Raw genomic sequence first — 11,673 nt, 5'->3', positions numbered from 1 at the left:
AACAAAAACCACCTGTAATCCCACTATTTAGTGGGTGAGTATGTAGCAGCTAACTGATTGGTTCCAAGTATTTTGCGTGGATTAATTCACTTAGTAACTGCAAAGACATTTAACTTTCTAGTTGAAGAAATTGAGGCATGGATTAACTTGGCCTACATTCTCAACTACTATATGTGAATGTATGTTTTTCAAATTGGAACTATAGGATTATACTCTATATACCACTTTATTATATACTTTGTCCACTTCAAACAACATGTAATATATTTTGTGATTTCTATTAAAAATTCAATAGTTGTATAATATTTCATTTTCATGTTATAGCATATTTTAGATATGTGTAGTTTTTTATTGTTCTATAGATGACACTATGATGAAGGTCTCTGATTCCAAGTCTAGCCAGATCTTACTTTGTTAAAATCATTTCTGGGAAGCCAAACAAAAAACTACCTGTGGGTTTTGAAAAAAACAGTAGAGGTTTGTGATGGAGTCAGAGGAAATTTGCATTTTAAGCAAAGCCTTGAAAGGTGAAAATGAAGCCTGCCAGATGATCCAGGTCAGTGGTTCTGTTAAGAGACCTCCCTGAGAATATATCAATATATGGTAAGAGTTACAGACCCCTGAAGCCTATCCATAGGTTTTTTCGGATGACAGAGATTATAGAACACATTCAGTAAGCTGATAAAGACCAAGGATTATAGAACACATTCAGTAAGCTGATAAAGACCAAGGTATTACGTATTCCTAAAGATGTTTCCTGAAGACTGGGCCATTTGTAAGTAGTAAAAGACACTGATAAAATTTATCAAGTGATCACAGCTCTTGAGGAACTTAAATTGTGAAGGAGAGGGGACAGAGCAGAAAAGTAACCTTTTGGTTCTTCTAAGATATAGAATACATTCTGAACTTGCTAGCAGCTAAATTAACAAGGTTTTACTAACCCAAACTGGCTAGAGTAACTGAAGCAACTCTACCTGACTAGGACATGAAAAAAAGGGATCACTGAGATTTAGGTTACCTAACATACTTGTGTCAGATGCAATGTATTTTCTGTCTCTTCAAGTCAGACTTACAATACTGTGTGCTTTTCAATTTGACCTGTTAATCACAAGTATATATGAAGAATCTAGTTGGTACAAAGCTCATAAGGATACAAAGATACTGCCACAAATTGTTACAAGGCTACTGTTAGGAAGAGAGAAACACTCATTGCCCATACTCAGAATAGGGGAGACAAAGTAGGAGCCACAGATGGAACAAAATGCTATGGGGGCTTAAAGCAGGGCTGTTAGGACAGGCTGACCCTGCAAAGTCTGTATAGCGTATTACTGAGCTGGGGAAAATCAGCATGTTTGAGATGGCCGGACAAAGTCATGCAACTTTATGATGCCTGTGCAGTGAAAATTTAACTCTTGATAGAACAGATAGAACAATTCTTACTTGATTATTTAAGCTACTCTTACGAGTAGCTATTTCACAAATAGATGTACAGAAGATGAATTACCACATCCAAAGCCATGTAGTCGTAGGGCTAATTCATTGTTAGGTAAATTTTCTAGTTAGTCAACATATATCTGGGCACTTCCTGTGAGACAGGCACTATGGGAGATACAAAAGAGCATAAAATGTGGTTCCTCTTCATCCAAATGAAGAGCCAAGATGTCAAGTAAAGGCAAATGAGCACCACCACCATTCTCTGCTCTGCTCTTTGGTCAAGACAACTCCAGCAACTTCACCTCCTGCAGCTGCCTCCTTAGGCTCTCCATCATTCCACTGAGTTCTGAAGAACATAGCCTTTTCTGGAAGAAACTCCTTTCTTCAATGCTTCAGGCCAGTTTTGAGTCTCAAAGTAAGTAGACAGGATATCAAACACTGTTGGAAGGGTAAACAGAAAACAGAGGGACCACATAGAGGAAAAAAGAGAATTAGTATGTAACTAACAAGGAAAAAAGTGTTCTGGAATATTTCAAGCAACAAATCTACTCCACCAAATATGGTACCACATATGTCTCCTGGGGAGACAGGCAAAGACAAAGGCCCTGCTTGCCTACAAGGATCTCAGCCTACACTGAGAGATACAGGCCTGTGAATGGACAATGCAGCAGAGAGGAACACAGTACAATGGGAACACAACAGAGGGGCCTGACATGGCCTGGAAGGGGAAGGGAGCAGCCAAGATGCCTGTGAACGGAATCAGGAAGGACAAACAGGAATTCACTGTTCAGTGACAGGCTGAAGGCATGGCATACTAGGACAAAGGAACAATTTCAACCATCTTTAACACAGGTGGGAATCAGGAAGGAAATGCAAAATGCCTTTGAGAGGTCAGGATACATGTCACAAAGTGCATACAATAAAGTCCAAGCACATTAGTCACAGGGGAGGCTGCTTCAAGGGCCATTTATACTTCAACACAATGTAAAGAAGCAGTAGCATAACTAACATATATTAAGCATGCGCCATGTGAGCAGTACCTTGATTGATGGTCAGTATCTCTGAATGATAGTTCTTCCCATTCTGGCATTTGACCATATATTCCTGGATTGGCAAGCGAGCAGTCTTAACAGAGTGTTCTTGGGCCTTCTGAAATGTCACCTTCTGTAAATCACAAACGTTTTTCTTATAAAAATAATACATGAAGTTATTGTCTGTAATATGCAGCAGAGCAAATTGTGAGAATTCTCATTTACCATTTACATCTGTAATCATAAGTGTATTAAAAAAATAGGAAGAAACTGCAGATAATGAGTATTTATTTCTGGCAAGTAAGAAATGGCTTATGCAGCAATAACTCACTTATTGGGAAGCCATTTATCTGCTAGCTTCTACTTGCTGCTACTTATCAATACAACCAAGAAGGAAGGAAGTAAAAAGAGGCATATCTGCAGTTACAATATGCATCCAAAAATCCAAGCAGTCTAATCAACCAGAGAACACTGCTGGCCTGAACTCAGTAAGATCCAATTCGGGATATCTGGAGTTCTGAAGGAGTTTATAGTCTAGTTTATATTCACTGAACATTTAAAGATAAAATGATTCCCCTTGAATAAATGTTGTTCTTAGCATATTTCTGTGAAGGAGGAAATGGCAACCCACCCTAGTATTCTTGCATAGAGAATCCTGTGGATGGAGGACCCTGGTGGGCACTGTCCACACGGTTGCAGAGTCAGACATGACTGAAGCGACTTAGCATGCAAGCATGCATTGGAAAAGTAAATGGCAACCCACTCTAGTATTCTTGCCTGGAGAATCCCAGGGACAGAGGAGCCTAGTGGGCTGCTGTCTATGGGGTCACACAGAGTTGGACACGACTGAAGCGACTTGGCATTAGCAGCAGTGAAGAAGCCAAACTCTTAAGTAGCAACCAAAAAGTTCCATACCTTCAACAAATCTTTGTGCCAGTTATTTTTCAGTTTAAATGTTGGTGGAAAATAAAGAGGACAGTGTGTTACATGTGTGCATCTATATATTACACACTGCTCACTGGCCCTCTAGAACTGTCTGCTTCAAAAAGGGGCTGTCACTCTGCTGTGGCAGACTGCATTTGGCTGTTATGTCTTTTTAATCTAAAATAGCCCCCATGGCCATATCAGTTTTCATTACACTGACTTCTTTGAAAGTCTGGTCCGGCTATCTTACAGAATGTCTCACATCCTAGGTCTGTTGATGATTAAATTCAGTTTAAACATTTTCTAGTAAGAATACATCACAGGTGAGATTCCATCGTAAGGAGGTACATGTCACCACTGGTGATTCTGTTTGATCATTTGTTAAGATGGTGAACTACAGATCACTCCATTGTAAGGGTACACTTTTGCCTTTCTCATCTGTGGGCTGGTACTTTGAGACCACATGAATAGTTAGTTCCCTCACAACCTTTCTTTCAGTCAATTCCCTGAATCAACGATTACACTGGGAGTGACAAAAGGATGACTTTTCAATTCTATTATTCGTTTCTCACTTATTAGCTGACATTCTTTACAGCCCTCCCCTACCCCTACCTCCTGCCCATATTTTAAGACTATCACTATGGAGTCATGGAACACTGACTTTTTTTAGAATAAATGCAACACAGTTAAATATCATCTGTGTTAAATATGTGTATGTATCTCACATACATATGAAATATACTCATATATGAAAAAATTATTAATTTAATATGCCCATAAACCCATAAACACATACTTGTGTGGTTACAGAATATATCAAGAGATACACAAGAAAACCATGGCTGCCTCACACTGCAGACATGGGTGACAAAGATGATAGACTTATTTTTCACTGTGCTCCTTTTTATACATTTTAACCATTATATCATTATTTACATCTACAGAATATCCTAATTATTAAGCATAAAAAATTATCTCAACAAATATTTGTATAACAGAAGTGTGTTTCAAAACTCCAATTGTTCTCATAAAATTCAAATTCAACAAAAGAAACCTGGACAACTCTACTGAGGTTGAGATTATGGGTAAGACCTCTGTCAACAGGGAAGATGACCTAAGAAGGAACAAACTACTCTTTCAACAAAGAACAAATAGCTGGTAATAAATGTTGAAAGCCTCCCTGGTAGGAACTTCCCTGGCAGTCCAGTGGTTAAGACTCCTGGCTCCCAATGCAGGCGGCCTGGGTGTGAGCCCTGGTCAGGGCACTAGATCTCACATGCCACAACTAAAGATCTCATGTGCCACAATTAAGATCTGGTACAGCCAACCACTTTAAAACAAGCTCCTTGGTCAAGATCAGAGTAATCGCTACAGAACTGAAGACAAGAAGAGAAGACAGGAATTCAATAATGGCTATTTATGTAATTACCAAATATTCCCCACTCTAGTCCCTGACTGGATTCTGTCAGGTATCAGGATTGTTAACATTGGTGATGAGACGAGAGGGACCTTGGCAAATAGGAGGGCCAACCTAGACAGAGTAGGCTCTTTCTTCCTACTCCTTCAGGATTCTTACGCCTTTTGGATGAGATGGCGACAGGGCAGGTACCTCTAAAAGAAAGCTTCACTTTTCAAAATGCAGTTGCCAGGCCTAAAATGTACACTTACCTTCTGAATGCTTTCATCCACAAGTCCACCAAGGATGTAAACTTTGTTTAGATCAACATTTTCAAGAGCTAATGAAAAAACAAAGGCCATTAAGATCAATGTTTTATAATTTCTAAATCCAAAGACTGTAAAAGGAAAGAATTATTAATGATAAAAAGTAGAAATTTAATGAAATAGGAAATGAAAAAAGAGTAGATTTGCTAACTCCCTGGAAAGTTCAATTAAATAGATAAACCACTGGCATATCTAATCAGATAGGCAGACTCAAATCACCATTAGGGTTCAGAAAGGAGGCAAAATTTCAGAGAAATGTAAAATAATTAGAAGACAACTAGTGAGATCAACTTAATAAAACTGAAAATTATGTGAAATAGATAATTTCCAGGGAAAAAATATTTATCTAACATTGATCCAAAAAGAGTGAATGCAAGGAGGTGACCAGGAAAACTCAGGAGGATTACCAAGTAGCTCACAAGGTCCAGCTGAGGATGGAGACCCTAAATCTGTGCAGCTATGTACACATGGCAGGACAAATACAAAGCATCCAGTGAGGTCTCTATCCATAAGAGGCGTGCAATTAATGTTCATTCCTTTTTTACCTTGGATACACCATGGGTGGCTTTAACAAATTCCAACACCAGGAATAATGAAATAAAGGGCTAGAAACAATGAATGCATCAAGAACATACCATGTTCTGAGTCAGGAGTCAGGTACACAAGGGTTTCCAGAGGAAATAAACTAAAGCAGTCTTCTTCTGTTCTGTCTAGCTGAAAAATGTAAACAATCCAATGTACTGTTAACTAGGTTAAGACACAGCCCACACTGCAGCACCCAGTTACTTACGGGGCATGTAATGGTTTCTATCAGGCCTGGCTCCAGGTACATCAAGGGGATACATGTCTGACAACCTGTTCTCAGAAAGGGCTCAGTTGGGGAGCAGAAGTTAAAGGCACAGACATCCAACCTTACAAAATGAGACAGAAAGTGGTAATGAGGCCCTAACAGACACACAGGGAGCATGCCCTGGGACTACAGAGAGCGAATGACACCACCAGGAACGACCTCGTAGTGAAGGGAATGCTGGGACTGGGTTTCTGAAAAGAGGTGAGACTGACACGCATACAAAAGGAAAAGGTATTCAAACTGGAGGGAATTATCTAAGAAAAGCATGAAGACAGGAAACCAAGAGTGAACTGCTTGGGCCTTAGAGTGGATCTGTTTGGCTCATACACAGGAATCACAAAACATGTACAGAGAAATAAAGCTGGGAATGGCTGCATTATAGGAGGGATATGAAGGTAACAGCACCATGACTGACTGTGCAGCAATGCAAACGGCACTTTTCACACCTGGGGCCTCTGAGGACCTCCCTGGGAAAGGCCACACTACTCAGTCTCAGCTACACGATGTGAACACACAAGGGCACTTTCAGGGTCACTTCTTAGGCACTGATCTGGATTCCTGCCTGTATACCAATGCCTACATTTAAGAGATCCTAAGGAGAGTACTGAAAGTAACTTAATACTCCCTAAAACTCACCTTAAATCCATATTACTTCCATAAGGATTCTCTCTTCCCCTCAAAACTCATGTTTCCAAATTCTGCACTTTAAGAACAAGGAGTCATGGCATTTCCCTAAAACATTCCTGGAATGCACAGTCTAGTATAAAATACACTAGATACAAAATACAGCCCTAGATACTGGTAATACTAGTTTTCCAATGCAGTGGGAAGGATGAAAATTTTTAAATGTAAGAACTGATGAGAGGTTCTAAACTTTTAAGACTGTAATAGTGAAAATATATAAATTATATAAAATTTTTTTACATCAAAATATGAATAAGTTAAAAAAAACTTACTATTATCCCCAACCTACTTTTCAAATGACAATTCAAATAATATGCAAAATAAGGCTTACCAGATAACTGGAAAATCCATCATTCATCCTCAAACACTCTTCATACAGGGGGCTGTCTGTGGTGAACCCAGTGAGGTAGATCCAAAATGGCCTGTCAGCTTTCTTATTGGAACCATACAACCTTCGGATCTGTCCAGCCAGTCTACTTAATTCCTTCAAAGAAGTAAGGATAACTTCGGGTAGTAACATGCCCACTCTTCCCAAATTCATTATCAACAAATGGTTGCTGAGTAAGTTCACTGAATACAACTCTGGGAAAGCTCATGAAATACAATGGCCCCTTTTACTCCACAAGTGAGTAAATGTATGTAGGCACTTGTGTTACATCCCATGGCATCATACCTTATAGATGAAAGTTAAGGTAGTGATACCAGCCCAGAAATAGTCAGTTAATGAAAAAACTAAGACCTCTCCCTCCTTCTGGACTGGCTAATACATACATGTATATACATACATGCATGTATATACATATATATATATTTCTTTTAGCTTTTTAAAAAACTTCTATTAAAGTATAGCTGATGACCAATGTTGTATTAAGTTTCAGGTGTACAGCAAAGTGAATCATTTATACATAAATCCACTCTTTTTTAGCCTCTTTTCCCATATAGGCCATTACAAGGTATTGAGTAGACTTCCCTATGCTATACAGTAGGTCCTTGCTGCTGCTGCTGCTGCTGCTGCTGCTAAGTCGCTTCAGTCATGTCTGACTCTGTGCGACCCCACAGACGGCAGCCCACCAGGCTCCCCCGTCCCTGGGATTCTCCAGGCAAGAACACTGGAGTGGGTTGCCATTTCCTTCTCCAACGCATGAAAGTGAAAAGTGAAAGTGAAGTCGCTCAGTCGTGTCCGACTCTTAGCGACCCCTGGACTGTAGCCTACCAGGCTCCTCCATCCATGGGATTTTCCAGGCAAGAGTACTGGAGTGGGGTGCCATGGCCTTCTCCGACAGTAGGTCCTTATTAGTTATCTATTTTATACATAGTAGTGTGTATATGTCAATTCCAATCTCCCAATTTATCCTTGCCCCTCCCTTTCCCCCATAGTAACCATAAGTTTGTTTTCTATATTTGTAACTCTATTTCTCTTTTAGCTTTTATCAAAAAGCTTACCATGTGATATTTACTATTTATTAAAAAGAAGTTAGATTACTATACAGGCATTTTTATACTCCATCAGGTAAACTTGGCACATTCTCCCTAACTCCAGGAAATGTCATAGGTTTGGAGTTTTTAACTTTCCATCCTGATTCAGAGATACAACCCTTATAGAAAGGTAATTTCACAATCTGGCCTGACTTGGTTCAGTACAGGAAAAAATAAAAACATACACAAAAAAACCTTAGGCTTTGATTTAATCTGATACCTCAATGAATACAAACAGAAAATTCTTGGTTGACCTTTTCTGTGGGCTATAGTTAGAGGTTTCCTGGAAGAATCTCAGATCCTAATTTCTCTGAAAAACATGCAGACACTAGCGCGTACAACAGGGACGATGGGAAACAAAGATGTGTTTTACGGTATAAGGCCCAAAATCAGGGTCCAACGTTGTGTGCCACTTTGTTATCTGGTGAAAATGAGAGGGCTTTGAAGGGCTGAGCTGCAAGTGCCTCTCCAAATTCTGCTCCCACTGATAAGGTGCAAAAGCTAAACAATTCTTTTTTATCAAAGGGATTCCTCTGATAAAGGGTTCCTGCTTATCCCTGAATGCATGCATGTGTGCTAAGTCGCTTCTGTCATGTCTGATTAGTTGCGACCCCATGGACTGTGTTGCAGGCTCCTCTGTCCATGGGATTCTCCAGGCAAGAAAACTGGAGTGGGTTGCCATGCCCTCTTCCAGGGCATCTTAATGGGTTTCAATGCTCCTGCCAGCCCACAGCATTATTCCAACAAACCAATCAATCTTCCTGCAGAAACCTATAAAGTCTGCCCCCTATGACCCCTGGCTATTTATTCTGTTCCCAAACGCAATCCCATGTGGCCTGAATGGTGTGCGGTGTCATGCTCCTTGCCGGATGAGTACATTTGACCAATAAACTGTATCAATCTATCTGTCTGGTGTGGAGTGTTGTGTGTTGAGCCAGCCCCAGAATCCTAGGGTGAAAAGCTATCCTTCACCAACAGGGCTTTACAAAACACCTATAGTGTAGAAAGACCTCCCACCAGGTAATCTCCCCACAACATGCAACCAGGCAAACATTCCTCTCCCTAGCAGAAAGCTAAAGATTTCTCTGGAGAATTACACCTGAAAAGCTCCTTCTAGACTTGGGATACCATGAACACAGTGGCAAATGTGTTGGGTTTAAAACAGAATATAAGGTAAAAAATTTTAAACTAAACCAGAGGATGTCTGTTCTCTTCTTATTTACAATAGCCATCTTGGAACTGAGTAGCCATGTGTAACAAACTAACCACATTTGCTGGATTGCTAGAGAATCCTAGAAACTGGAGCTGGTCATGCTCTTTGGAAAAGCTGCTCCCACCTCAACCTCTCTCATGTGAGCAGACATTCAGAGTTCAGTGGATGCTTTACCTTCTTAGACATGTGGTTAGTCATACTCAAATCGATACAGAGTCTTGGGCCTGAGTGCTTGGCTTCCAAAAGTCTTTCCTTGATTATGGATCTCAGAAAACGTTTGCTGTGCTGGGGGTAGATGCCTAGGGTAAGAAATACCAGAAAGGAATAAAAGCAGAAAAGCAGAAAAATATTATTCAGTAAGAACTAAATCTCCCCAGCCAACTGAGTATTTTTTTCATAAAAAGAGAAACTGGAAGCTCATACAAGGTATTCATTCGTTAGGCAGTTGTAGGTGTAGCAGAACAGTGAAGTCAGTGCTTGGAACACACTATTGGATCTAAGTCAGAGTTCAGTTTGTTCATTTATTACCTATATGATCTTGGGCATGTTATTTAACTGCTTTGAGCTTCAATCTCTTTGCCGAGAAAATGAGGATAATAAAAGTCCTTCCCCTTACGGTAAACCAGAAAAAATTCTTAGCAATGAACCTAGCACATAGTCCTGAATAAACATTAGCTGTTGTTCGTATCATTCCTTCTACTTCTGAGCTTATGAACACAAACGTGCACTAGACTGCTTATATCTGAAAGTGAAAGTGAAGTCGCTCAGTTGTGTCCGAATCTTTGCGACCCCGTGGACTGTAGCCCACCCAGCCCATCCGCCCACGGGATACTCCAGGCAAGAATACTGGAGTGGGTTGCCATTTCCTTCTCCAGGGGATCTTCCCAACTCAGGGATTGAACCCAGGTTTCCCGCGTTGCAGGCAGACGCTTTAACCTCTGAGCCACAGGCAGTCTCAAATTTTGCTTTCTTTGATACTCTGATTCCCAACAAAATAGAACAATAGGTCATATCTCCCACATGTTTTTATTTAAAAACAATATCCCTACTCTTCCAGGAACAAGCAGATACCAGTTTGCTAAGAAATAAATATACTAATAATTACACTAACAATCGAATTTGCTGTTACCTGAATTTTCTACACGGTTGGCTTTTCGTCTTTCTTTTTCTTGTTTTCTTTTACTCTTCTTTGCCGCAACTATCTTTTCCCAGTGTCTCTGCTTTCTTTGGACATTTTTCTTATGTTATCCAGAAAACAAAATTGTTTGAGAACTTCATAAGCACCAAAAAGGAAAATGAATATTAGAAATAGTTACTTATTTATTTTTCAAATTTAGATATAGGGTTAGGAGAGAAAAGCAGTGTTAGTCTTAAAAACAAAAATGGACTAGATTGTGTTTAGAGAAAGCAGAACCCCAGAAAAGAGAAGTGGCATGCCCAAGGTCACGGTAAATTTATTAGGAACAGGCTTGAGATTTCCTGACCTTTCTGAGGTATACAAAGATTCCTCTTGAACTTAATTTACTTTTTCTATGATCCAAGTAAAATTAAACCTTAAACCAGGTAACATGAAACTCATCCCTTAGAATACACCTAACTCATTCCCAATCTTCTCGTTACCAGGCTCCATCCTTGAAATAGGGGCCTCTGGGACATTCCATCATCTCAAAGCCTGTGACCAGGCAATTCGTTCCACTCACCGAGCACCAAGCCACACTGCCTGTGGGCAGGGTCTCTTGCCCCCAATGCTCACACCCCACATCAATCTGTAGAAGCTGGAAGCTCTCAGAGACGCCATCTTCACCTGGGTCGTCTAGGGTGATCTCGAGCTCCTGCAGCACCCGTGACTCTGTCTTCTGAGCACTCCCTTCCAATTTCCAGTCCATGCGCTTAGTCCTCTGTCCTCGTCACCCAGACTGGAAAAAGGAACTATTATACTTGCAGAAGTATTTCCCTATATCCAAATGACAAAGTGTTAAAGTGTGTAAAATACTAACACAGAGAAAAGCATGTGTGTCTTCTAGAGAAATATGTAAGCACAGAAACCTTTTAGTAGTAAGGAAGCCAAATTTGCTCTTTAGAAGATAGGCATGAACCCTGACACCTCCAAGCAATAATTATTCACTGCTGCAGTGACATCAGTTCATTTATTGTGTTCTTTGGAATGCATGCATGAGTTGAGGGTGAGACAGAGATGGTAAAACCTACCTATCCCATTACGTTTCCATTTATTTTCAAAACCATTCTTTTAGCAAATATTTACTAAGCACCTATGCTATGCAAAGTCCTGTACTAGAAACATCCTGGAAGGTTTAGAGCCGGCCAAAAATTATGGTAAA

General features: G+C 40.1%; 1 protein-coding gene across 1 annotated transcript; it reads right to left on the bottom strand.

Moving 5' to 3' along the window:
- Positions 1-1,155: 1,155 nt before the first annotated feature.
- Positions 1,156-11,280, bottom strand: TRMT10B (tRNA methyltransferase 10B). The gene is made up of 8 exons (XM_052645136.1): positions 11,035-11,280; positions 10,464-10,572; positions 9,509-9,633; positions 6,977-7,129; positions 5,747-5,825; positions 5,058-5,125; positions 2,475-2,598; positions 1,156-1,872 (listed from the first exon to the last, which is right to left on the bottom strand). The coding sequence occupies exons 1-8, from the start codon at positions 11,218-11,220 to the stop codon at positions 1,766-1,768; spliced, it is 951 nt and encodes a 316-aa protein (XP_052501096.1). The 5' UTR covers positions 11,221-11,280; the 3' UTR covers positions 1,156-1,765.
- Positions 11,281-11,673: the final 393 nt, after the last annotated feature.

This window comes from Budorcas taxicolor, chromosome 8, assembly GCF_023091745.1.
Source record: "Budorcas taxicolor isolate Tak-1 chromosome 8, Takin1.1, whole genome shotgun sequence".
NCBI lineage: Eukaryota > Metazoa > Chordata > Mammalia > Artiodactyla > Bovidae > Budorcas > Budorcas taxicolor.
The sequence above is the reverse complement of the archived record's forward strand: the minus strand, read 5'-3'. Positions and strand labels throughout refer to the sequence as shown.